Source organism: Apaloderma vittatum, unplaced genomic scaffold, assembly GCF_000703405.1.
Source record: "Apaloderma vittatum isolate BGI_N311 unplaced genomic scaffold, ASM70340v1 scaffold32196, whole genome shotgun sequence".
In the NCBI taxonomy this organism is placed as follows: domain Eukaryota; kingdom Metazoa; phylum Chordata; class Aves; order Trogoniformes; family Trogonidae; genus Apaloderma; species Apaloderma vittatum.
In genome coordinates, this window is record NW_009721777.1 from 9582 (window position 1) to 37255 (window position 27674).

Here is a 27674-nt window from a genome sequence, read left to right on the forward strand (position 1 = left end):
CGTTCTTTCTCATGCATCTTTAAAACTTCCTGTATCCCCAAATCGAAACCAAAACTGACCTTCTGGGCAAGTGAAATTCAGTGCTGCAGTACTGGTGTGGTAAGATGCATATGAAGAGTCTTCCTGAAAAATAGACCGATACTGACACTTTTTATTACTAAAATAGGGCTTCTGGTGTTTTTCTGGTCATCTCTTTCAACTCTATTTACTGCACTTTTTTGTTTCTGTTGCCATTGTGCCTCTGGTAGCTGTTGCACGTATTCTTGAATTTGTGATGAAGGGCTGGTACTGGAGTTTTGTGAAGACTTCTTTCCTAGTTCTTTTGCCTCATACCCAGTGCTCTAGAATAACTCTTCTGGATACTATGCAGATGCTTCTGTGCCTTGGGAGTCTGGCTGGTTTGCATATCCATCCCCTCTGTGCTAAAGCTGTGAGGATCCCTGTTTTCAATAAAGTACAGATTTATCTACTCAGCAGGTCAGGCCTCTTCTGTAGCCAGGTCATTCCGGGGAAAAACGTGATGTGTTGAGCAGGATCACTTAATGTGTGTTGTCTTGTTAGGTGTGCTAAACATGCTGATGATGCTGCTGGATGTGTTGCTGCTGATACTGCCAGTCTCCAAGAGCCCATACGTGGAAGAATTTTAGGGGTTGCTGTGCAGATCGATGGACGTGGACCCCTATGCCAGCATGCAGGTTGGGATGCGGGTAGTTCGTGGAGTGGACTGGAAGTGGGGCAACCAGGACAGCGGCGAAGGGAATGTTGGGACTGTGGTTGAGATCGGTCGGACAGGCAGCCCAACCACTCCAGATAAGACTGTGGTCGTGCAGTGGGATCAAGGCAACAGAACCAACTATCGGACTGGATTCCAAGGGGCTTACGACCTTCTTCTGTACGATAACGCACAAATAGGTAAGCGTAGCTTGGACAAGGAGCACAAACAGTAGTGCTGCAAACCCATCTCCTTTAGTTTAGGTAACACCTGACGTGCTAGCCGGAATGTTAAACCTTCTGCAACTGCCTGTGGACTGGTGCTGAGCAGCAGTGTACGCTCAGCCATTCCACAGTAATGAAGTTCCAGTTTGCCTCTATGCAGAGGCTTTTCTTTCCTCTTTCATTCTTTATCTGCAAGTCTAAGATTTTGCTGACTTCGTCATTCTGCCAGATTCTGGCATGACTTTTAGGATAAGAGTCCCTTAAGCCAGGAAATGGATACTTCGTATTACTCATATCACTTTCATATTGTCTTCAGTACATAGACGGTACGTGAGGTTTTTCTTTAAAATATGCCGATATAGTTCCAAGAGCCTGGTCAGCCTGGTTTCTCTGTTTTTTTTGTGTGAATCTTACATTTCTTTGCTTTTATTCTCCTAGGTGTCCGTCACCCTAACATCATCTGTGACTGCTGCAAGAAGCACGGCATACGGGGAATGCGGTGGAAGTGCAAAATGTGTTTTGACTATGACTTGTGCACGCAGTGTTACATGAACAACAAGCACGATCTGTCCCACTCCTTCGAGCGCTATGAGACAGCGCACTCACAACCGTAAGTGGTGCCACAGAGGAGATCCAGTTAACCATGAGATTTATGGGTCACTGTTCTATAACAGTGATCCACAAAAGGGGACGTGTATGCCTTGGCGGGTATGCAAGATGATCTGCTGGCGTGCAGGAATAGCTCTTGTCTCTGACACCGATTTTTATTTTTTATTTTTCCTCCACTTGAAAATATCGCTATACATTGCATCCATCTGTGGAATGAAAAGTGTAATTACTTTGCTAAAGCCAGTGGTGTTGGATTTGCAGCTGATTTTCCTGCCGTATGGGAAGCTCTCTCTGGAGTTGATTACCATAGTTTTGCCAGCGTCGTTGAGCCGGTACTCGCAGTGCTCGCAGAGGGATAGATGTTGTTCTCTGAAGATGTCCCCTCTGAGCTTTGAGGCTTGTGTTTATCCACCAGGTTAGGATGTTTCTTGAGCTCGTGTTAACATGACAAGCCAGTCAGATCATACTGTGAAACGAGCTTTGTGATTTTAAATGTATATAAAAATAGACACGTTTGGTTTTCTTTCTTTCAGTGAATATTACAGTTAGCTCCAAGTTACTCAGAGGTGCCTGCTTGTGTCTTTTGTTTGAGCTCTCGCCTTCCTTACATTTAAAGATAAAAACCGTAGGCAACAACTACTGTAAGAGATTGCACTGTTGCAGAGCAGTCAGGATTTTCTGCCCTCGTAGGGGTTCTCCGTGCTGCTGCACAGTGCTGCATTCTCTTGGGCAGCCGGCCAGCTCTGCTGCCTCTCCTGACCCTCACCAGGAACACCCCAGAACACTGTCATTTATCAAAAGGCAGATTGCTAGGCAGCTTCTCCCCAGGACTCTTATCCTCTGTTTTCTTTTCCGAGGAATCAAAATGGTGCAAGATGTAAACAGAACAATTTTTTTCCTTTCAAGGCTTGTATCTGACTTGTGTCCAGCCTGCCGTTTGAATTGGACAGCGCAGTGCTTGCTGTCCGTGTGAAGAGAGATGCTGGAGGGCTGCCGGGGAAACTTGCTGGATCTAGTAGTGTCCTGTGTGAGGTGTTTGACTTTCACAAAACACTGCAGCACTGCTCTGGAATGTCACCGAAGTGCTGGAGGGCTCTTCAGAGGTAGATGCTCACTAGGGCAGAACTTGGTGTCTGGTGATGCTCACCTCTTAGTGGCTTTTTGGTTTGGTTGTTTTGTTTTTTTTCCTAACCCCATTGGCTTTTTTTTTTTCTTTCCTGCAAGTGTGGTTCATCCAGTGGTTAGAGCAGATGTGATATAAAGTAGCTTTTTTTCTGAGTTGATAAAAAGAAGTCTAGAAGGCCAGAGTCTTACGATATCAAGTCGTTACAGTATGCTGATTTACGTGACTGTGTTAGCAGGAGTAGTGATCTTTCTAATAGCAAGCAGCTAATGAAAGAAAAGGACAAAAAAAAGGTATGTGTGTGCATGAGGGACATGGTCTGAGCCTGTCAGATGTGGCAATGGTTTCTGGGAGCCTCAACTTCTAAGTACAAGAAGGGGTAAAGAAAAAGCAGCAGTAGTTGTGATTGGATAATATAGCACCTTTCCTGCTGGTCCTGCGTGGCAGGTATTGAATGTAGCTGTGCCAAGGGATGGAGAGAAAGTAGAAATCCTCATTGAAGGGTCTGTGGAAAGCTGCAGTTTTAAAGGCGAATGGAAGGTACATATTGTGACTCTTGGAAGCCACCGAGGTTTTGGAGAAAACAGGCTGTCAGAAATGCTGTTTGTTTCGGTCGTTTGGCTGAGCTGGATGTAGGATACTGTCCTGTAACTGCAGCACGTACGTGTTTGCGCAAGAGCTGTCGTACAGGGAGCTGGCAAACTGAACCCATTTTACTCAGCAACGTCTTGCGGTGCAGGAGCAGGAAGAAATATGAACACATTTGCTTTAATGCAAATATAGTCTTATGATTTGTTGGTCTCGTGTTCTGTAGATTGCTCTGCGTTAAGAATTGAATGTTCTGATTTAAAAAAACACAAGTGAAACAAGGGGCGTGGAGGGAGATCACCTTTGGACGATGCCATAGAGAGGATTTCTCTGGAATAACTGAGGTCTGAGCCAGGAAGATTCTTTGCTTTAGGCAATGCAACGTCCTTTTCGAAGAACAAAATTCCCACACTATGACTCACTAGGACTATTGCTTAAATCACTCCTCTCAGTTTTTTTGCTTAATAAAAGAAAACCTTTGGCAGTTCCCCAAGCACCCCAAAAAGAAGGTGTATTTGAAAAGAGGTGGTAGGTGCTGTGTGGGTTTGGATTTTCTTGAGGTTTTGTTGCTACCTGCTGTTGTTTGAATGGCTGTGAAACGTGGGATGAGTTTCCTTTAAAGATCAAAGTTCTCTTGCCTCTTTTCTCTGGCAGGGAACGGGTATCTTCTGGTTCTTTACAACAAGCCTCAAGCACAGTAGCGCGTTGCCCTTGTACAGCTGAACCTAGGCAAGGCCAACACAGAATTGTTCGTAGCAGCTCACTGATCCTGGGGTTTAAGAGGCCTTAAACCCAGACAGACACTGCGGAGGGTTCCCGTTCAGTTTTCTAAAGACATTTTGAAGACACCTTTACCTGAAAGCTATTTCAGATCTTAAATGACCTGAATTTGAACCTCTGGTAGCAGCAAGTACTGATTTATTTTATTATTTTATTTATTTATTTTTTTTTGCCATTTGAGGTAATCTCTTCCAGACATCTGCCAGTTGCTGGTATTTTTTATTAGGCTTGTTTGGTTTGAGTCTTATGGCTGTTTTGGGAGAGGCTCTCATCCTTGGTTTAAAAAGATGGGCAGATCTTCAGTTTCACTGAAGATGTTTTTTTGAATTCGTTTATCCGTTTGCTGAATATATGCTTAGTAATTGGCGGATAAATCCGTGTTGGTAAGCAGGATAGCGAAGCAAAACTCATCAGGTTTATGTTAGGGCTGGAACAGTCCAGCACGCTCTGGTGAGTTCTGCAAATAATCAAGTCTGAGATGATTTTTCTCTCGTACAAAATATTATTTGTAGTATTTTTAAGTGCAAAAGCAGCAACAGCATTTTGCAGGCGTCGCCTTCTTGGGGCTGACGCTAAGTTGAATTTCAGTAGGAAATGTGGGGCGTTTTACCCAGGCTGTTTTCTAGACTTTGCTCGCCAATAAATCATGACCTTAACAATTTTTCAAAAGTCCTATTTTTTTTTTTTTCTTCTGGAGAACAATGGAATTGGAGGAGCCAGCAAGCTACACGGGCAAATGTTTTGTGTAATTGAGCATAAGAAATGCAAATATTTTCTCACATTGTGTTTTATACTGTAGTCAAAACAGAGTTTGCAGTTATTTTCAGCCATAATTCTTAAACCAGCTCTGTCTAGTGTGGTTACTGGTTGGATTTCTAAATCAGATATGTTGCAAGAACAAGTGCAGGCTGTAATTTAGGTATATGTGTGCAGTGCAGACCCATTCAAGGCAGCTTTAATAATCCAGCCTCCCATCTGTGCCTGCTTATACCGTAAGCCTGAACTAATAAAGCAGCTGAGTGACAACTGCTGGGTGTTTGATTACTAGGCAATAAAGGGGCTGCAGGTTTATTTACTGTAGTAACCTCTTCAACACGTGTTATTTATGCCATGTCAGTTCAAGCTGCTAAACTAAAATTTTGATGAGTAACATTTTGAATCAAATCTGACTCTTATGATGATGTGTTTGTTCCCTAACGTTAAAATGCTCATTGTTAATAAATTTATTAATATAGATTTGTTTAGGAACTTGTTCTACTAATACATGAGTGTAATTTTACTTTAAAAAAAACAAAACGCATCATGATTTATCAGGTGAACTACCTGAGTGTGCCTCCTTAAAAAAATAACCCCAAAACATGTACATTGCAGAACAGCGAGGCATATCCTGACCCTAGAGCTTCCCCTATTTAGTTTGAAATATTCTCTTCGATTTGTGAAATAGGGATTAAATTTTAGTGACATCTTTTCTGGAATTACATGATCGGAACCATAAGCAAGAGAGATCTTCCCTAAAACGTCTTTGACTTGTGTTTGGAATAGTCCTGGTTAAAGGGTGATAACAAGACGCGTCGCGTTGTCTGCTCAGCCGTGCTTCTGTACCTTTGTACGATATTCTGCCCTTCAGGCTCGCGGTCTGTGTTTGATCCAGCTGGTTCTGTGAAGAGCTGTGCCTTGGCAAGAAAGGATAGGATTGACAATGGAAATTCTTGGTAAAGACAGATCCTGAAATAGGTTTCTGTGATCCTGATCCCTCACTTGCTAACGTCCTCGTCTTAGTCTGGTTCATGCTTGAGCAATCAGCATCCGCCTGCCATCTGTCAGAATTTCCTTCCTTTATCCTTTGCTGGAAGTGCTTCAGTAAAAGCTTTGCTGGGGAGGATTAGACAATCTGGAATTTCTTGCATCGTTGGAGGGGGTTTTAGCTCTAGTTTCTGGAAGGTCTTTGTGTTGGCTTGTCTTGAGGTAGCCCGTGTAGGTCTTTACCTCCTCGAAGGAGGTGGGTTTGTACCCGCCGTGAGCGGAGATTCTGGTTTACATCTGTGCCCTTCTGAAGAGGTTGCCACAATATTTATGGCCTACTGCCTCGAGGGGTGACCACCCCTTCTGCTTTCCAGTCGCGTGCGTTGTGCTTGTTTGCTTTTGATAGGGGTTTTCTGCAGTGGGGAATTTTCTGTCTTGCAAAATCCGTCAGCTGTGCCTGGCATGAGGGCACTCTGACTTTTGCAGGGCCTCAGATCACTGCTGCAAATTAAAAGCTGTCTCTGTTTAAATTCCCCTCAGTCAGTTGTTTTGGGTCTCGAATCTCTCGCTGTAAGGCGTGGATAATGCTATTTTTCTGGCTGTCTGGAGCACAGCTCTTGGTTATGTGCAAGGCTATATAAGCACCTCGGTGACATTTAAGCACAGGCAGAATGTCCACAGGAGGTGGTTCCCAGCATGCTGAGGAGAGACATAGCTTCATTCTGTAGAGCCCAGGCTCCCAAGTGTTTTCTGGACTCTATAGTAATTTAATATCATTGGAATTTGTAGGGCAGAAACGGCTGCAGACTTTGGCTGTCATAATTAAAATTGTTATTAAAGGAAATACTCTGGTGATTAAATTTATCCCAAGGGTATTTTTGCGACACATTAATAGCTCTGCTTGCTATCCAGTATTTGGAGCAAAACACGTTGAATTAAATTAAAACCTAAGATGTATTGGCTCAGGACCTCTCATTCTCACATCATTCTTCCGTGTTGAGGTTCAAGACCAGGTCAAAATTTTTGTGAGGCGAGGGAAAGAAGGCGCTCGTGGTGGGTCGCCTCCAGCACTGCAGCAGAATGTGAGATAGGGTTTCTACGCTTCTCTTTTCTTTAGGGAAGCTCAGCTTTCTGAACTGGTCAGCTTTGTTTTCCTGGTCTCCAGCCAGAAATTTTGCTGAAAGGGACAAGTTTGTGTGAGAGCTATTGAGATGGGAAATGGCTGCTGTTACGTGATTATATAAAGAGAGAAACTATGCTAGGAATATAATTATTAGCGGTTATTTTGCTGTTTAAACATCTTGCTTAAGCTTAGCTTGGTGTTTTATTTTCCTGTCTCTGAGAATCTTTGCACTGAAACCCCTCCCTTGTGAGAGTGGGGTTTGGAAAAGTATATTTTTATCATTTGTCTCAGGGCTTGACTAAAGACATCTTTGATAAATTGTCAGAAAAGCATTCAACAAAATACAGTGAAAATAGAATGTTGTAGCTAAGCTGTTTCAGATGTAGTACACAAATCCATGCTGGATTTTGAAGCCAGTTTGCATTGCATGACACCAGTGCAATAAAATAAATGCTGATCGGTGTTTCTTTTTAGCTGAGCTTTTTCCTAGCCCTCTTTCATTATCTTCTCTTTCACAGCAGCTGCCAGCTTTGCTGGTGTTTAAAACTGACAAAATCTCAGCCATTCAAAAAAAACGCTCTTCATCTTCCTCCTGCCGAGCTGCAATCTGGATGATGAACATTCAGCAATTAGAAGGACGCGTATAAATAAGCTCTTCCTCTTTTAAAGCAGGTTAGGTTGTAAAGCACAGATGGGGGACCTGTTGGCAGTAAAAGACTTAGGCTGAGTAAACAGTAAGTTCAAGCATAAGCTTTTTATCCTTCTGAGTCTCCACCTTCCCTCTCTAGGTAATAGATGGAAAATAAATACAGTGTTCTGAGGTCAGCCCTACCCCCGGTAGACTTCTCCTCCCCGCGGAACAGCTGCTGAACTTGGGTTTGCTCTGTCTGACGTGGGAGCTGCCAAGAGCCCGGCAGGAGGAGGTGCTCGCTCCTGGGTATGGATTGTGGCACCTTTGCGGTCACCTAGAAAAGTGGATTGTACCCCGGGTGAGCCGCGCACACAGGTCCCGTGAGGACTTTGGTGGCTTGGGATCTCACGAGAGAGCTTTCTGCTTAGGGACCAGGCTGGGAACGGCACGCACAAAACCAGCAGAGAAGCTGCTCTGACATTATGGGAATTGGAAGCTGCTTTAACAGGACATCAGACCCCCTGTTTACTATCACGTAGGTATTTTTTTGTTCTTGTTCTTTTTTCTTAAGATGGATCAGCGCGTATGGCTGCGATGCAGATTGCAGGGCGGACAGAGAGGTCTGTGTTATCCTGGAAACAGTCTGGCCCCACAGCGCTGCTGGTCTAATCTGCTCTGCTTTTCAGCAAGCGAACGAGGCCGTGCAGTCTGCAGCTTAGGTTATGGAATGTGCTGAACTCCTTAAGGCTCTGAGCTAGGAGACTGCCTGAGCCATTAATGCCTTGTTACACCTCGATAATGTCCGTAAGCTTTGCCTTAAATTTAATAGTAGGGTGGGAGGGCAGCTGAAAGTCAACTTCCCTCTCCCTCTGGTGTCAGGCTTCCTGGAGAAGCTGCTAACTTTCCCTTTACTCCTCTCTTTCTTTTTTTTTTTTTTTCTCCTCCCCCTTCTCAGAGGCTCTGTTTTAAATATGTGTTTTAATTGTGAAAGACTTAACTCAATTGACTTGGGTGTTCTTGTTCAGGAAGCATGTGGATTTCAGTGGCACAACTGGCAATACAAGCTAACGGGCCCTCCTGCTATGATGCTGAGGATGCCTGGATGATTTTTGGAGCAGGGGTTCCCCTGCTCTGCACAGGCAAGAGGGTGAAGTTGCAAAATCCAGATTTTGATGACTTTGGTTTGCAGATGGTGGAGCTTATGCTGTAGAAGGCTGGTGAATAGTTGTGTTAAAAAGTATTGGTTTGCATGCACTGACAGTAATCCTACTCAGCCCTTGGTGAGCTGTCTTGCCCTAATATAATTTGTGGTTTGTGCATCCCACTGGATGTGTGGGGCATTTTTTCTTCTTTGGAACTAGTTTTATTTTTGCCCCGCGTGGTCCCTTCGAGGTTCTTGAAGTTTCTGCAAGATGGATGATGTTTTTTGCTTCACAGCTAAGCATGCCCCGTGCATATGAGTGAATGTAATCCTTTTGAATCTTTGTGTTTATATCTGTTCAGCTTCTTGAGTCAGCAAGGTGACATTTTGATGCCTAACAATGTGAAATAGAGCTCCCACCACAGTCCTGCTGCTTGGCGTAGATACGTGCTTGTCTCCACAGGTTGTCACTGAAGTGTCCCTACTCCTGCTCACACGGCAGCCTCTATTCCCAATTATCTGCATCCCACAGCTGAGAGAAACACGGGACTGCTCTAAAGCTCACCATGGATCTCACAATTTTTGATGACATTTGAAGACAAACCTAGGTCTTCTTTAGCCCAGTGTACCATGGCAGTCTTTCTGCCATCAATGAAACAGTGCCTGAGTATTCTGACCTTCCTGGGGAGACCAACTTTTAGGAGCAAAGACCTTGTTTTATTGTTTTCTTTCACTTCTTACGCGCTTTTCAGATTTCAAGCCATGGTTTTCTGTATGTAAGGGTGGTACGCTTGGTCCTCATATTCGATTGGATCAGAGCTTTGTAAAGTGTGAATAGTAACAATAAATTAATTTGTTTTCTTGTATTTTGTCTTTCCAGAGTCCTAGTGAGTCCTCGACAGAATTTGACTCGCATCACATTAAAAGGGACTTTCCAGGGGGCTAAAGTAGTCCGTGGCCCAGACTGGGAGTGGGGTAACCAGGATGGTAAGCTCCTTTTGAAATGTCCCGCGGAACACCATTAGATTTTTGCTTTTTATTTTTCCGAATTGCTAGTTGAAAATGCATGGACTGAGCAGAAGCTTCTAGGGGAGCTGTTCAGTTGATGGAGGTTGCTGTTCTTCAGAGTATTGAATATTATTATCTTTTCTTATATTTGTTTAAAAACATATCTGTGACCTAAATTGTATGCCTTCATTCAGGGTGTGGGAGGGAAGTTTTGCTGCTCGTAGATGTGAAAACTCATGGCAACCATCCCAAAAGATCTTATATGGAACTATAAATGCACACCAAGTTACAAGAAAATAAAGACCCATCTTTTCATGAAAAAGCTTCTGTTCACAGTAGTAATATGATTTGTCTGACTTTGTGTGTAGCCCTCCCTTTTCCTTTGGAGTTTGGTTTGTTTTTTTTAGAATATCCTATTTGGATGCTCTTGAGAACAGTGAACAAATGATCTGTCAGGAGTGTTTCACATGGAGAATTAGTGAAGAACTGTTTGCTGTGGTCACTGGAGAACGGTTTCTGCTTCCTGTATGAATTGTAACTTCAGGCTAAAAGTTCAAAGGAACAAAAATGTCATTTCTGGAGCTGCTCTTGGGGTGTTACTACTGTGTCTTAATCACGGATACCAATTTCTGTGTAGTGCTACAAGGCTGAGGAAACTTACTGTCCCTTTCTCTTCCAGAACCTTGGACACACTGTAATGTTTCTTTTTCCCCTTTATTATTAAGTTTCCAGTGGTGACTCCACCATTTATTGCAGCTCTGGGTTCAGTGGAGGACATGGATACTTGCAGGGCCTGAAAGCAAAAGAAGCTTATGCTCAGTACAGCTTATCCATCCTTTTGAGATCAGATCTACATTTACATGTCTGAGACTCATCTTGCTTACGAGGATTGTGACCTGAAAGCAGTTAGATGGGTGAGACAGATGAGAAGAAACAAGGGCAGCCACTCCCCTGGTCTCTGAGTACTGTCTTGTCTTTGGAGCTGCCCCCATCCGCAGCCTTTTGCTCTTCTGAGCTTGGCTTCCTGGTAGCACTCGCACGTCAACTCTCTTACCATTTAAGGAGGGAACTTGCATGCAGTGGTAATAAATAAACTTGCAGACTTGGGTGTAGGGTCCTGGGAAGTTTCTGTATTCATCATGTGGTCTCATGTCTGGTAAGGGCAATAGCAGCTTGTCAAGAAATCTGATCAAATGGTTTTGCTTTTGTTTCCCCGTGTCTTTTTAATATTCCTGTTGCCTGAAGCCCTTTGCAGAAGTTAGCATTGACTGCAGTCAGGTAGAGATTTTAAAGGCAGTTAGGATTTAAAAAGTATTTTTCTTCCAGTACAAATCAAGAGATAGGGGGACTTCCTGATTCTCAGATCAAGCCTTTAAAGGTGTGTTCTTGTCATTGATAGACCTGACAGTAAAGCCCACTATGCTGTCTGTATTATGCTTTTTAGATAGATATGCAGTTAGATGAGAAATGGAACCCCTTTCAGCTGTCAAATTCCAAGACTTTGCAGGAAATTAGAAGCTCACTGTCTGCTCAGTGAGACAGACAGATATTGCTGTCCCCATTTGTGAAGTGCTAGACCAGTGCTGGGACTTGCCCAAGGCCACCCAGTGGAGTGAGGCAGGGAATCTGCAAATTCTGACTGCTTGTCACTAGATTCAGTGTTGATAGACTGTTGTCTCTTGGATGAAAGTATGTCCCACGTGCCCAGCCAGATTCACCTTCGCACAAACGTGTCCTCCTGTTGTGGGTTTTTTCAATAGCAGTTCTGTTGTTTGGGCAGATGAAGAGAAGTACCCAAACAAACTTTACTTCGATGTTCCTCCACCTGGCCAGTGTTGGGGAGAGATCGTGAGTGGATTTTACGTTGCTGCTGTGTTTTTATCTTGCCACAGCGTGGTGCCACGACACTGTGTCTTGTCTAGCTAGGCAGTGTCTGTACAGCAGGAGGAATGGCTGCTTCTGCACGGAATTCAGCTTTTCCATATTTTTGTTCCCAAGTGAATGGCCGGCTGGCTTTCAGTGAGTTCAACCCAGAGATTCTCTCCTAGTTGCTTAGACTGACTTATGTCATGGTTTCATTTTCCGTATTAAAAAGGTGACAGATCTCTTGAACCTCCTGCAGATCGAGGTGAATTGTGCAAGCTGTGAGGAAGCTGTATGAGCTACTGAATGTTTTTGTGTGTGTGCGTGTGATTTCCTTCTTTTACCTGAGGAACACCTGATGGGAGGCCATCGCTTTGGGCAGCGATGTGCTGTCGGTGAGGCAGACCTGTGTGCTTCAGTTCAATGTGTAAAGCTGGCTTATGACAGGGCCCCACAAACATCCTTCCTGGCAGCAACCTCTGTCAGAATTTCACCTGCCCCAGCTGTTGACTTTTGGCTCTGTGCCTACTCTTCTGGGCTGGTCCATTCCGTGGAAAATGGACAAATTTGTTTCCTTGTTTTTCCCTTAGTTAAGATTAAAATGTCATTAAATTATATCTCGGTGACTGTCCTAATGGTAAGTGAGTTTCTCTATATAGTTTCAGCAAAAATGCAAGTTGGGCGCTTTTTCCCCCCCTCCTCTTTTTCCATCAGGTGGTGAAGGTAAAACTGGACGTGTGGTTGATATTCGTGGCTGGGACGTCGAGACCGGCCGCAGTGTGGCCAGCGTCACGTGGGCTGATGGCACCACAAATGTCTACAGAGTTGGACACAAGGGAAAAGTGGACTTGAAATGCACTGTGGAGGCATCTGGAGGCTTTTACTACAAGGAGCATCTCCCCAAACTAGGTGCGTAGAGTCAAGTCTTCATTTGAGAAGCTCTGATTTGTGCTACCATGTCATGACACTAAAGCCATTTTATGTGGAAGACAGAAAATGAGCAGGTGGTTTTATAAGGTTCCCACATAATGTGTGCCGTTTAGCAGAAGTGGTGTGTGAGAACATATTCCTTTACTTCAGGGTGGTTAATAAAGTAGTTTGGCCTTTCAGTGGTGAGATTGTGTAAGAAAGACCATCAGCTGCCCACAGCTGTATCACAAAAAGAGATCTTTTGCAGCAGCAAGAATTTCCCTTGGCAGATGTGTGAAATGTGACAAACGGGAGATTTCTGAGAATGGAGCTGCCAAATACTTGTCCAGCAACAAGGTTAGAAAAAGTCATGGAAAAAGGTGACTTCTACGTCGGTAACTTGCTGCAGCTCACCTTTTCTCTTAACTCTAATGAAACCAAGGGAACTACTCGTGTTTTTTGACTTGCAGGATTTTATATGAAGGTGTAATTTTGTTTTATTTTTTTAATGAGGTGCAGGGACCATCTTTTGCTCCTCTTAAGGAAAGCAGAGAGGTCTGTTCTTGAGTTTGCGGCAGCAGAATCGGTCTTTCTCTCCCTGAGCAGCTTGACAAGAGCGTAAGGGAAGGGTTGGATGGGAAGTTTATGTCCAGGCACGCGGCCTCGTGCTATGCAAAAAAGCTAGGAGGGTAAAGCACTCTCCAAAGCTATGTGGCTGTGTATGGAAGAGACTTATTTTGAGTACTCTCTGGGTGTGTCTGCCGAACAGTTGTGGGTGACCAAATTGCTAAGAAGAGCTACTAATGTCTGACATGACGCGAGAGGCACTACTCAAAGGCATTCCCCTCTCTGGGAAGGCACAAAATTGTGTCCTGTTAGAACTGCCTCATGCGTAACCTGTATCGGTATCCAGTTAGAGCTAAATCCTCTTGATCTCTCTACATAGTGGATGTCATCCTTCTCTTTAGGAAAACCAGCTGAACTGCAGAGGAAAGAAAGCACGGACCGGCATCCGTTCCAGCATGGGGACAAAGTGAAATGCCTGCTGGACATTGACATCTTGCGGGAGATGCAGGAGGGCCATGGTGGCTGGAATCCAAAAATGGCCGAGGTATGCTTCTGCTTGCCCCTGTTCTCGTGGTAATTTCAGCTGCAATCTCAGACTCCATAAATAGGCAGTGGCTAGGAAGTTATCAGGACATCTTTGTGTAACATGTTGCCTTCTACATTTACATTGTGTTGACTGAATTGGCAATTCTTCAGTTCTCCCACAACGCAGATTTATCTGAGCCTAAAAATAAATCTAAAAGTCAAAAGAGTTGCTCAAAAGTCTTGGAAGCCAGTGCAAAAAGCTAATGGCTGGTTTGTTTGTTTTCAAACAAGCAGTGGATCTTTTCCTTGGAATTGCAAATCCATTCCTTGTTTGGCTTCTTTTGTACTGTGCACTAACGAAAGTTATGTGTTTTGTCAACAGTGGGCTCTATTCCTGGGCAGGGCTAAAATTTCTCTGCCCATATGATGTTCTTGGAGCTTAGCCTGTGGTCTTGTCTTTAGTTTGAAGAGCTATCAGTCTGTTGTCACCTGTTGTCTAAAAAAACCTGAGAAGTAAAGATAGAAATGACACCTGTTGCTGTGTAGCTAACGCAGTCTGCCAGCTTGTTAAACCTCTGCACGTCTGAATTCCCACTGTTGGTGAACGCAGGTGTAGAGAGGGATATTAAACAGAGAAATGGTACCTTCCAGTCATCTCAGAAATCAGTACTTTTTCTCTCCTTCAAAACTATCAGCTGCTCAGGACCTGCCAGACTCAACAGATACAGAATGCTGCCCTGCACAACTGTATTCTGTTTTTCCGTAGTCTCCTCTGCTGTGCCCCCTTTTTTTTGCCCTGGGAGCATGCCTTGCCATGCCTTACAGTGTTGTAATCTCTGCCCGCCTTTGTCGTGTGGAAAGGGGAGGATAGTTTGTGCTGCATTTTCAGGGATTTTCACACTTGGCGTTCTTATTGCCCTCCTCTCCCAATATGCTGCTACTTTAGAGGAGCTTCTTAAGCAGCCTTTCCATCCTTTTGAAGGAAAGCAATGTCTGCATCTCATTTAAAGCAGGTCTGGGATGGAAACACTGTTAATCTGTGAACTGGAGATGGTGGGTAGTTGAGCCACCTGTGCCTTGGATGCCTGCTTTCCCCACTGTTAAGCAATGTGATTTATTTAGGGGGTTTCCCCTACTCTTTTTTTCCCCCTATCAAAAGTTCATTGGCCAGACAGGGACTGTGCACAGAATCACGGACAGAGGGGACGTGAGGGTCCAGTTCAACAGTGAAACCCGCTGGACTTTCCATCCTGGAGCCCTGACTAAGGTAGGTGCTGATAGGTGAGCTTGGCCAGAACTAGAAATGCTGCAGAGTAGCTGTCGGTTTAGTCTGCTGTGATAGGACACAACGTGTTTCAAGCAAGTGCTGAAGAAATACGCTGCTCTTCTAAAAGCAGTAGTTCCAGGCAGAATTACCTGCAAGCCATCAGAGCTAAGGCAGGTGGCTGCAGACAGTGGGAGCTGGGCTGCTAGGCTGCCTGGTTTCATGAACCTTTGCATGTCAGATGTTATAAGTTCTTAAAGCAAATTCTAGTTCTTTCAGCTTTTTTGGCAAGGGTGGTAACGGTAGACCTACAGTAGCTCATCCTTCTGCAGTGACCTTTCATCTGTGATGAACCTTCTTCCACATCATTTCCATTTGATTTTGTTTTCTTCCTTGTTCTTGTGTCTTCATGTTAGTCTCTTTTTTTTTTGCCTTTTTTTTGTCTTGCTTCTCTTTGATTCTTCTGGATGACCTGAGTCTTTAACCCAGCTCTTCTAGTTTCGTGTCTGCATTTCTAAAGCTCATAGCTCTGGCCTTCCCCAGAGGTTTGAGGGCTTGAAATGTGGATGATTAGAAACAGGGCTAATAGGTATAGGAGGAGCTGCTGGAAGACTGCAGAATTCTGAAAGACCTCAACAAGGTCACAGCGCTAAAAACTCCAGTGCCAACGGAAAAATGCAGTGTCAGACTGTTTTGCGCAGAATTAGTCTGCTTTGAAAAGTGTGTTTTGACAGTTCTTCCTTCTTAGCTCAGTGAGCAGAGGGAGAATCTGGCAAATCACCAGTACAGATAAACTCTGATTTCCATTTTCTGTTTTAAATAACAAACAGACTTAGCTTCCTTATTAAAATGGATTAAAATCTCCATTGCAAACTTAGGTATAGTGAGGAGAGGGACCAAAGAAAGTTCCGTATGTACTTTGTACTCGTATTGATTATCAATGGCTTGAAGGAGAAAGAAGAAAAATGATCTGTCCATAATTATTTCTCTACTAAATATGCACTTGGCTTAAAACAGAAATATCCCAGCCCTTGAACTGTGTTAATTTTGCAGTGCAGTGATTGCAGGTTTCTTGGTAGTTGTACATGTACATGTTTTGCAATGCCTTGGTTTTTCGAGTCAACGGGCTTCTTGTTTGGTCGGGGTTTTCTGAGGGTGGGGGTGGCATGGAGGGGGCTGATGGCTATTTTTTATTTCTGGCTTCGTCCCCCAAAAGCTTATGACTTTCTTTTTCTTGTAGCTCAACACCTTTTGGGTTGGTGATGTTGTCCGGGTGATAGATGATATGGAAACAGTGAAGCGATTCCAACCTGGTCATGGGGAGTGGACAGATGAAATGGCACCTGTGAGTGCGCGCCAGTTCCAGGACAGTCCAGTAAATTCCTGAGTTTTCCCAAGACATTAGTAATAGTGGCTGGGCTTGTACTGGCCTCCAGTATTCCTGCGGATCAGCGAGCGCACAAACCTTTTTGCGACTGAAACAGAGCGGGTGAACGGGGAATCTGATAAAGGATTTGGCTACCAGCAAGTCAGATAAGAGGTTTCACTAACCAAAGCAAACAAGTCTTCTTACACCCTCCCTAATTCTCTGGAACGAGGCAGGAATATGTCCGAGTGAAAAAATGGTCTGATCAGACCAGTGCGGCTAAAAAGCAGAATATGGGTGTCCTCTGGGAGCGATTACATGCACAGAGGAAACCTTTCCTCGTCCCAATTTTATCAGTTCTCTCAATGTTCTTCAGACCATGTTTTGTTGTTTCACCGCCTTCATCTCCAGACATTTGTACTGTGTCTGGGAAACCCTTCTTATGTAAAACCAGTAATAGAGAAACTGCTGGGAACCCTCTGGTGTCCTTGGAGTGGGAGCTGTCTGCGAGTGTGTCACTGTCCAGTGCTTCTTTTCACACAGCAGAAGTGCCGCCTGCGAAACCACTCTTAGAAGCGTTGCGTTGGTTCTGGGATGCAAAGCGTGCTGTGTCTTGCCTCTTAAAAATAATTTCTCTCTTTCCATTGCAGACCCTGGGGCACATCGGCAAAGTGATCAAAGTCTATGGGGATGGAGATTTGCGAGTGTCGGTTGGAGGGCAGTCCTGGACGTTTAACCCGGCTTGCCTGACGGTGTATCAGAGAGATGAGGAACCAAACCTCATGACCCCGGAGAATGCGAAGGAATCAAAAAGTGAGTGAGAACAGAGATGTCTGGTCTGCCAAGGGGTTGTGAAATGGTTGCTCTGCTGTAACAACAGCCATGCTCTTTGAGCAGTGATAAGCTCCGGTCTTAAACTGTTTGCTCGATTTAGACTGAGAAGAGTTTACATACAAGCCCAACCTTTTTAACTTTGCTCTGTCTGGAGAACTGTAACACCTCTGTCCTTTCATGTGCTCAAAAGTCTGTGATGAGAGAGCCCGTTTGAAAGGACCTGTTTTTCTTCCATTTGGCATCTTTTCACATTTTTGCCTTTTAGTAGTGATTTTTCCTGTGTTGGTCTTCTGTGGCATGGTCTAATGTCTTTTGAGTTCTCAAAACATCAGGCATGTAAAGCAAAAGTTCTGTGTAAGCTGCAAATTTGTAAAGCTCTGGGTGTGAGCTAAGTACTAGAGGTACAGCAGGCCCATACTGTGGTTTTACAACCATACGTATGTACACGTGTACGTATGTATACACATGCTCTTTGGCCCTCGTAACCTGTGGCTATTTCTCATTTCTGCCAGGTACTTTGATTACTGTGCTGGAGAAACTGCTGTGCCAGAAGACAGAGTCGGAGCACGCAGGCTGCTTGGTCATTTGTGCAGCACTTAACAATGCAGCTAAAGTTCGGGAGCTCCTTCAGAAGTACCCAGACAAGGCAAGTTTTGAAGACATCCTGAATGGTTACTTTTTGTTGCTCTTCTTTAAAATGCTGTCATAAAATTTAATAGTCGAGTGGGGAAGTGGAAGGGAGAAAACTAAGAGATTTTTCAGACCTAGTAGTAGCTCGTAATAGCTGGAATATGATTTTGCTGCAATTTAGGATTGAATTTGTATGTTAAGCATGGAAGTTTTGGGGCTCCAGTTTGTGGCATCAAATCCAAACTAGATTTAAGTCCTTACAGCACTTTTCCAAACCTGGATTTTCCCAGTTTTCCTGTATGGACATTGCACCTGTAGAAATAGGGGGAGAGGTATTTGTCTATATGGAAACAGGAGCAAGATACTTGAGTATCCAGGCTCTCTTTGCAAAGAAAACCATGGGCTGTGTCTGACTGAATGTGTCTGTCCTTAGATGACCTTGAAAATGCTGTTGTTGGAACCAGGAAAGGGAAAATCTGCCCAGATCCCAGTGCTGTGCATGTCTGTGCAGTGTCTTATCTTGTGTCTGACTGGAGCAGGGAATCGGGCTTGACTTGTTGCTGAACAGTTTCTTCCAGAGTGCCAGACTGTTAGAATCAAATCGCTGCTCTTTCAAGCTTGCCTGTTTGAGGGGTGCAGCGTTTATAAACAGGTTTAAAAAAAGGAGAATCAGAGAACAAAGTATTTCAGCAGTGTCCTTGGAAACCATTGGTAACAAAACATACGTTTTGTTGAGGCGATGTCTACGTGGCTGGTAGGAGCAGCTGGATGCACGTACCAAGAAACCTGGGATCAATTTTGTGTAAATGGAAGAGTAACACAGTGGCCTCTAACACCTCCTTGCCTAAATGACTTGCCCATCGTTCTGAGTGAGTCGAGGGCAGTCTTGCCTGTGCTGCTCTCCTGACTGATTCATAGAACCAGCTGCAGGGAAGAAGACGTGTGGTCGTCTTGCCAGTCTGCTGGGGTTTTACTAGCTCCTTCATCTCTTCTTAGCCTCCCATTGATTTCAGCAGCTGCTTTTCCCTTTTCTATTTTTTTTCCTTTGCCTTTCACATAGCATCTCTTTATTCTTCAGTCCCTTTAATTCCCAGAAAATCTTATTGCGGGACTTCAAGCCTGTGATACACCCTCTGGCCGCTGTGCCCAGTCAAGTACGTGGAGTAACACAGAACAACGAGGACTTGGCGTCTTCAAAGCCTTATGCAAACCTGATTTGATCCCCTCATGAATTTTCCTGTTGGGAAAAGAATTGCTGGCAGAGATGTCAAGAAGTATTCTTCTTGCAGGCGTTGAGGGATTTGGCACTGGAGCTGCGTTTGGAGCCCTGGCTTCCAGCTCTGCTCACTTGCTTCTCCCTTGACTAAATGTGCTGTCCCCTGCCCTGGAGAAAATATCCTGGGACAAGGTCAGCCTTCCAGTTGATGTAAACCAAGCGGAGCTCGCGGGACGCAGATTGTGCTTAGCGTTTCTGTTCTGCAGCTGGTGACTTCCATCCCGCTCAGCCTGCCCTGGAGCAGAGCTAAGGCCTGAACGCAACGCAAGGCCTTTCCTAACCAAGCTGCTTGCTTTGTCTGTGGCCTTCCTGCAGGTCGATGCAAAGAACCAGGGTAGGACTGCCCTGCAGATCGCCTCTTACCAGGGGCATCTGGATGTCGTGAAGATTTTGCTGCAGGCACATGCCGCTGTCAACCTGAAGGATGAAGAGGGAGATACAGCACTGCACTATGCAGCTTTTGGGTAGGATGTCTTTCTTCTTGCTATCTGATACAAGACCTAAAGGGCTACAAAAGGACGTTTCTAAATATAATTGGGCAGTCTGTGGGAAAGACGTGTAGCTGATGGAGGCTTTTCTCTGATTTTGCCTTAATTAGAAATAGACTTTTGAGCTTCAAGGTGCACTTCTTGGTGCATTAATTTCACCTCCGCTTGATAAGGTCAAGAGGAAACAGAACTTGAGAAGTTCTGTTGCCTTGCAAGGGGGAAGAATTTACTGTCTGCTCATAATTGAATCTAATCTGGTTTACTTCTTGCTTTTAAATCAGAAACCAAGCTGAGGTTGCCCGTGTGCTTATTAGTAAAGGAGCCAGCACTGACCTGTTAAACAACGCGAAGTGCACAGCCTTGTATGTTGCTGTCAGTCAAGGATTCACAGAGGTGGTGCGGACACTCTGTGAGCTCAACTGCGATGTCAACCTCCCCGTAAGTTTTGTGTTTTGTGGGATTTGAACCTGTGTCTGGTTTTTGATTTTGGTTGTGGGGTTTGAGTTTGTGGTGGTGGTTTGTTGGGTTTTTTTTTGAGGTAGAGTGAGCTGTTTCATTTGATATTCTGAGGTAGGTAACCTGTATTCTGCTCTGGTATCCTTCTGTAGGGCTCCCAGGGAGACACCCCGCTGCATTATGCTATCAAGGCAGATTATAAAGTTGTTATTGAGATTCTCACTGAAGTACCCAACATAGACTTCACTGTCCAGAATTGCCAAGGCTTCAACCTGCTCCACTATTCTGCTCTAAAAGGCAACAAACTGTAAGTGACCTTTTTTTGTTTTTACTGCTTTTACAGGTGTTAGCTCATGCTTGCTGTCTTAGCAGTCAGAAGTTATTAGGTGTAGGTCTAGAGGAGTAGGAGGGAAATGGTTGGCTAATACATTTCTGGGGTTTGGATATGGCTAGGTATAGTTGCTGCCCTCCTTTATGCATTCACAGGAAACTGCTACCCGTCTTCTCCATTCTGTCTTTCTCACACCGCCCTAGCTTGGCTAGGAAATCTGTCTGCTTCTGGATAGTCTCCCTAGGCACTTGGGTTCACACATGGAAGGACAGGATAAGGTCTGTAATAAGCAGTACTTGAAAAGACTCTAACTGAGAGCCTCTGGAATTCTTCCAAGGATATATAAGCTCATTATTTTCATAGCAGTGTGAGTTTATGTTACTTCATTAAATGATAACTGAGGGCTTTTGTTTTGTTCTTGTAACTCAATCAGTGAGATAGAGGGAGTGCTCTGCATCACAGGTGCCAGCTCACAGTGCTGCCTATTAAAACATGAGCATTCATAACTACTGAACAGAAGAGGCAAGCCTGTCTCTTCTCCATTGTTTTCCTTCCTGATAAAGTAACTTCCACCTCTGTTAACCTCCAACACTTTAGAGCCATAAAGAAGATCCTAGCAAGAGCTCGGCAGCTGGTTGATTCCAAAAAAGAAGATGGCTTCACTGCCCTGCACCTTGCTGCTCTCAATAATCACAAAGAAATAGCAGAAATTCTCATCAAAGAGGTAAGAAACAAAACGACCAAAAACTCTTATCTGTTTCCCTCCCGACCTCCCACATTTCCTAGGCAGTGTCGAGTTAATGCTGGGACTCACAAGAATGTCTCTTTGAATGGCTGGCATTCTCGTGTGCCAGACTTTGAAGAACACGGATTGGCATTCCTAAAAAAGTATTTTCCTTTGGCGCTGGCAGTAGAGGAGGGGGGTGTCTTGCAGGCTGGAACAAAGCACATTGCACCTGGAGCTTGCTGGGAAATACTCAGTGAAGTGGAATAGTTGGTAACCTGCTGATTAAGGAGTACGTAGAACTATGTTCAGAACCTTCCCTATCTCATCAGCAGGAAGATGTTCTCTGTGTGTTGGTTGGGCACTTGGCTTTCTGATCGTCCCTTTCTGGATATTTGAGGTGTGTGGGCCATGTACCTAAGATGCAGAGGGCTGGATCATGTAGCTCTCTCTGAGATCTCTAAACCTCTGTCTTGACGAAGATGGATGTAAGACACGGGACTTAAACAAGCCCCACAGCTGCAGCTCTCTTCTTCATCCAAACTCGATAGCAAGAGCTCACTCTGGTGCAATTTGTCTCTTCAAGGGTCGCTGTGATGTCAACCTCAAGAACAACCGTAACCAGACGCCGCTGCACCTGGCTGTCATCCAGGGACACGTAGGGATGGTGCAACTGCTGGTTGCCGAAGGTAGTGATGTCAATGCTGAAGATGAGGATGGGGACACGGCCATGCACATTGCCTTGGAACGACAACAGCTCATGTCTGTCATGATGGAGAAGCGTGAAGGGGAGACAGGGTCGTCCCTCCTTTCCAAGGTGAGCTGAGAGTAGCAGAAATTCCAGCACCAAGGGCAGAAAAATGCTTGATATGAGAATGACAGCAGATAGTGGGATCCAAGGGGATAAAGGAAGGCAGGGAAATTGTGTAAAGCCAGCTGTGGGGAGTGAGGAAAGAAACCTTCTTTCTTGTGGAGAAGCAAGAATAGATCCTCTGAGGATACGGTTGAACTTACAACATGAAGCTTCACATAGTCAGACAACAATTCATACTGTCTCCCATGATACTTTTATTAGCATTTTGCGCTTCTTTCTTGACATGGGAAAGGTCACGAATCCAGTTGCAGAGCCAAGAATCTTGGGTTTAGTTCGTGCCCCAGAACCACAGCAATTCAATTCTGTCTGATGGCATGGAAAATATGAGGATAGCTAACCACAAACACCCCAGATATCTGCAGATGTAGAGCAGAATGTGAGAGGTGAGACATATCAGGCTGAAGGATAGAGGCTGCGAAGCCTGAACTGGATTTCACTGTGTTGCTCTGTATTCGCGGGTATGTTGAGGCCTGTCAAGAAATGCCAGAGATCTAGAAATCTCAGCATAATATGGCAAGTACTGGAAGCTTAGTCTGGCGGGGTTTTTTTACGTACTGTGGTGTCTTCAGTGTGTTTCCTTGTCACTACTTGAAGAAGGGAATGCCTATGACTCTATTCCCGCTCGGTCCCCATGTGTTGCCTGATCTAGTCGAGAGGTGGTGTCCCTGCCCGTGACAGGGAGGTTGGACTAGATGATCTCTAAGGTCCCTTCCAGCCTAGGCCATTCTAGGATTCTATGATTCTATGACTCTGATTAGTAATGATTAACACCAGTTAGGACCAGTCTTATGCATTCTTGTTGCTCAGTGAAAGATTTGAATCTGCTGCGTTGGTGCTGACGGATCGTTTTGTGTTTTCAAGAAAGAGTGCTAAATCGTACTTTCAGATTCTAAGTACAAGGATTAAGACCTTGTTTAGAATTTGATACAGATCAAAGCCACGTACCAGAAACATTTCTCTGTTAACAGCGAGTGTTTCTCAACATCTTTTAGCTGCAGGCTTCTGGCTTTCTTGGAAATGTAGAGTTGAATGTTGGAACTGCAATTGCATGTTACTTAGCACAAGAAGGAGCAGATATTAATTATGCAAACCATCGGGGAAAGTCTCCTCTGGGCCTCATCACAGATGGAAGGATTATCCAGATCGTCAAAGACTTCTCACAGAAATTCAGGTAAAGCATGTCCTCTGGAAACGAGCTGGAGTGTACTTGATTGCAAAGCGCAGAGTGCTCCCCCAGCACCACGAGCAGCTGGTGTTCCCAAAGGGATGAAGCATCTCTGAAATGCTCTGGATATCAGTCTGAGCACCTCCACTTTCAGCTGGAGCTGGTTGCTGACCCTGTATTTCTGGAGGGCTTCTTTAAGGATGCACACTGCCCTTTGAAAGAGTTAGGAAAAGCACGTTAATACTGCTCGGTGCAAACTCAGCCTCCTGACTTACAGAGAACCCTGAGGCGGTCTGGGAACGCTGGCTGCTGAAGCCAAGAGCAAATTCTCTCTTGCAGAGAAATTCTGCGTTCTTTCTTACTTTCATTGGATTCTGTAGTTATAGATATTTAAAGTCTAAACAGAAAGGAAGAGCAACAGAAGAGCAGTCCCCAGAACCTGCAGAATTTATTCCAGGGCTAAATAAATGTTTGGTTTTCATCTGATAAGAGAAATAGCTGAGAAAATGCCAGAGGGAGAGTAGCAAGCCAAAGATGGCTTTATCTCAGGTTCTGAGAAACTTTTTGTTTGGTTTTTGACTTGGCAAACATGAAAGCAGAGTCCTGTTTGACCTGAGGGCACAGGCCCACAGTCACGTTACTGCTGGAGGAGGAACAGTACAGCAGCTGCTGTAATTGGCCGTGCTTCTGGTCCGCTCTAATTAAGGTGTTAAATGTATCCCTTTAAACATCTTCCATAGTTCTTCAACCATCTTCTGGCTGCTGAAGGGAGGTCCTAGAGTACGTGGCTCAAATTTCATTACATGTTCATGGTTGCAGGGAACAGCAGGTTTCTTCAGATAGCTCAACCATCACCTGCAGCCTTCGCCGCGTGCACACCACCCCCAACACGATGACCAACCTTAGCGTCTCGAGTGTGGCAGTCCCCACAGAGTGCCTGGTCTGCTCAGAGCTGGCCTTGCTCATCCATTTCTTCCCATGCCAGCACAGTATTGTGTGTGAAGGTAAGTCGGTTCTATTTGTTGGGGTTTTTTCTCCAGTTTTTAACATTTTTTTCCTTTCCCATTCCACCACTTAGCTTCCCTAACTGGACTCTCATAAATCAAGCTCTGTTTAGACACAAAGCTATTGTCCTCTTTGTGTCCCGATACAACCCCAGGATGATTTCAGCACCATCATCTTAGATAAGATGTCCAAAGCTCTCTATGAAAAGCACAGAGTGTTCTGACTGCCTGCTGCTTGGGACCCCAGGCAACTTTGCTTGTGCTTGTAGATGCTCTGGATAATTCAGAAGGAAAGCCAGATGTTCTAGTCCTTGCTGGCAGTGCTTCAGCTGCCAAAATCCTCCTGAGAAGGATTCCCCTCTTCACTGGCTTTTGTTACTGGTTTGCGTTTCAGTCGTTTTAGTGTTATCTCATAAGGCACTCGCAGTCTGACCACGGGGAGTTTGGTGAGGACTGTGTGCCAGCGCTGCGTCCTTTTCCCTCAGAGCAAAGGGCTCTTTTGATCACAGTGCAGCAGTGTTTGCTACTGGTGTAGGAAAGACTAAACCAAGACACTAGGACGTAGCTCAAAAAGTAGATAGTGTCCTAATTTCTCCTGCGGAATCAATCTCTTCATCATCCAGGGAGGTCTCAGGTTGTTCAAAGCTGATATTCTTGGGTCTGGCATCTTTCTCTTGACTCTGGCATCAGTGGTCTTAATTGTAATCTCTTCTTGTCTCATTTGTGGCAGAATGCTCCAGGAGAATGAAGAAGTGCATCAAGTGTCAAGTGACAATAACCAAAAAACTAAAACAAGGTATGTTTGCTGTTATTGCTGCTAAGTGCTGTGGGAACGGTCCGCACAGTGTTAGTTTGAGCAGCATCAACGATTTTCAGTGAAAGAAGCTTAGGGAAGGGGGTTGATTTTTTTTATTTTTCATTTTTGATTGGTTGTTCTGGTTTGGGGATTTGTTTTTGTGTATGCGTGTGCATTGACCACCTTTAGAGAGGAAGAGGTAGATTCTTCCAGGTGTTGTGAGCCAAGCTCAAGCTGTGTAGACAGGACATTTGAGGAAGCTTTCCCTGTGCCTGCTTTGTTTTGTCTATTGAAAGGTAACAGGAGGTTTTCCATGTGTCAGTCTCACCGTTTTCACAGGCAGCGATTTAGCAGCGCGCACTTGCAGGAAAGGAAAAACGACATCTTCGGAAAGCTTCGCTTCTCTGTTGGGTAAAATCACACCGTGCCTGCCCAGGGCTGGCGTTAGTCAGCTCTCCAGGAATCATTGAGCTGGATTGTTTTGATAAAGCGCTTTAGCCCAGTTTTTAACAGTCTGTCTTCTGTGCACCTCGCCCGGTGTGCAGAACGAGCAGCTTTACTTGTGCCGGCAAGCTGGAGGCAGGTTTGCGCTTGCCTTGGGATCGGTGCAGGCTGCCCACTGAAGCTTTTTCCATAGAAGCTGTGAGAGTTGGTCTTTGCAGCCTGAGATCACTCTTAGGGCAAGTAAGCATGAAGAGGATTTGCGTGTCCTTTGCGTGACTTAGTACTGCGGGCTCCTTTGTTGTAGCCAGGCTGTGACTTGTGACTTCATGCCTGGACAAAAGCATAGGGGAACCAAACATCTCCCAGGTGGACAAATACAGCTGGCAAAGACAGAAATCCTCTCTGGAACTCCATGATGATTAAAAAAAAAAAAAAACAAAACCAGCAAGTTTACCTGACAGTAAGGAGGAGAATTTGTCTTTGCTACAGACTTGGCAACAAAATAATGATGAGAGTTCCAGATGAGACATTTGCGTGCAGATTTTTGCTGGAGGAGGAACATCAACGTCTCTGAAAATATCAGCAGTGCTTCCCTCTCAGTGACGTCTTTCATGTTTGCCGTTAGCAAGCTCCCTGTCCCCAAATTTGCTTCGCCTTTATGGATTCGAAATCACTTCTTGCAACACTGAAGTGTAGCTAATTCTAGAATGTTGGGGAAAGGGACATCATTATTGGAGTGTGAAGGTGCCTAATCAAAGAATAAGGAGCAGAAGGTGAACAGTGGGCTGTATTAAGCTGAAATCAGGAATCTATTTACCTAAGCTGGCAATTGTTCACAATTTAGGGTTCTTTAATTTCATAGGGTTGACCAAAAGACTTTTGCTTGTATGAAGCTGCACAGATAAAGTCCGTGTAATTGACGTCAAATGGTTTCTTCTTGTTTTACCATGTGTGGCCTGAAAGATTGAATGAGAAATCTGAATCCCAAATGTGAACAGGAGGTTGAGAGAACATCGTACTCATAGTACTTATCCTGTGAGGATACCTGGACTAGTGTGGCAGAGCATCCCAGCCAGCTTTTGAGCGCTTTTACTTGAAGGCAGCAGCAGCGTATTCCAGAACACCAAGGCAGAATATTTCAGACAACATTTTTGTTTCCTTAAAAAAAACCCACGAAACAAGGTCAAACAAAACCACACATGCACACCTACCCCCCCCAAACCAGCTGAGCAACTAAACAGAGGAAAGCAGCACTGGTCAGTCTGTAAAAAGCATCATGTCAGTCTTTTTATTTGAGGAATCCCCGGATAAGGCTCAGTGAAGAGAGTTAAGTGTGAACTAACTGCTGCTCGTGAGGGGCAGAGGCTAATTAAAGAGATGCTGGATGAGGCAGAGCGCGCTGGTGACTAATTCTCTTCCTGCTCTCCACCCCTGCAGACAGCACTGAGGTGGAGTGCAGCCCAAGCTCTGAGTCCACAGATCAGAAGAAGCTCATGGAGGAGCTGCAGAACCGCTACCGGCAGATGGAAGAGCGCATCACCTGCCCCATTTGCATCGATGACCAAATCAAACTGGTCTTCCAGTGTGGACACGGCTCTTGCCCGGACTGCAGCACAGCCCTGACCGTCTGCCCCATTTGCCGGCAGGCTATCCGGGAGAGGATTCAGATCTTTGTCTAAGGACATGCTTGCTTCCCTTCCCATTCCCACCTCCCTCCTTTACTTCCTTTTTGTTTGCATTTTAGATGAGAAGCACTAGTCAGGCTGATGTGTTTGGCAAAGCTGTCCTGAAAGAGAGGGAAGCGTAGAACTGATGCGAGGTGGAGGGAGGCCCCTCTACTTCCAATGTCCTGAGGCCGAGGAAGGGGCTTGAGGGTGGGCAGCCCCTCGCCCTGTGCTGCTGGTCCATTGGCAAGCCCTGAGGTGAAGAACACTGAAGCACTGAAGGCGTAAGAGACTTTCAGACCAGAGGCGAAAAGACTTCCACCCGCAGATGTTTGCAGCAACATCCAGCGGCTGCGTCGCGCCCAGTGCCCTGCGGCGTCGTTCCGCGGCCTCGCGCTGCTCTGGAAGGAGATGCTGTGGGAGGTTTTACCTTGTAGCTTGGCCAGCGACGGCAGAGCACGTGCTCGTGCTTCACGTGAGACGGCATAGGAGGAGATCAGTCACGGCATTGGTTCTCCCGGGCGCCCTGGTGGGGAGGTAACGTCCTAAGACAGCACGCTCTGACGGGCTCAGCAGGAGCTTGGACTGACAGAGGCAAATCTGGGTGTGATGAGATCCTAAAGACAGAGTGTGTGCCTTAGAGATAAAGTAGTGAACACTGATTGGAGAAAATAATGTTGTTGCAACAAAGATTTCTAACCTCTAAGTGACACTCTTCGTCCATTTTTTTTCTTTTTCTTTTTTTTTTTTTTTGGCACAACAGTGTGTTCAGAGACTCCTGAGCTTTCTATCCATAATGCCAAAGGCAGGTG

At 45.0% G+C, this 27674-nt stretch overlaps 1 protein-coding gene across 2 annotated transcripts; it reads left to right on the forward strand.

Annotated features, from left to right (window-relative positions):
* The first annotated feature begins 555 nt into the window (after window positions 1–555).
* On the forward strand, window positions 556–27598 carry MIB2 (mindbomb E3 ubiquitin protein ligase 2). Of its 2 annotated transcripts, none has more exons than XM_009871532.1 (18): window positions 556–912; window positions 1375–1546; window positions 9555–9661; window positions 12260–12454; window positions 13423–13565; window positions 14706–14813; window positions 16051–16155; window positions 16827–16989; window positions 17523–17656; window positions 19232–19380; window positions 19686–19842; window positions 20013–20167; window positions 20789–20915; window positions 21502–21732; window positions 22782–22960; window positions 23774–23958; window positions 24689–24754; window positions 26636–27598. In XM_009871532.1, the coding sequence occupies exons 1-18, from the start codon at window positions 666–668 to the stop codon at window positions 26875–26877; spliced, it is 2865 nt and encodes a 954-aa protein (XP_009869834.1). In that variant the 5' UTR covers window positions 556–665; the 3' UTR covers window positions 26878–27598. The 2 variants fall into 2 exon arrangements, with proteins under 2 accessions (XP_009869834.1, XP_009869835.1); XM_009871533.1 differs by having other exon boundaries at window positions 564–912; window positions 14718–14813; window positions 26636–27042.
* Window positions 27599–27674: the final 76 nt, after the last annotated feature.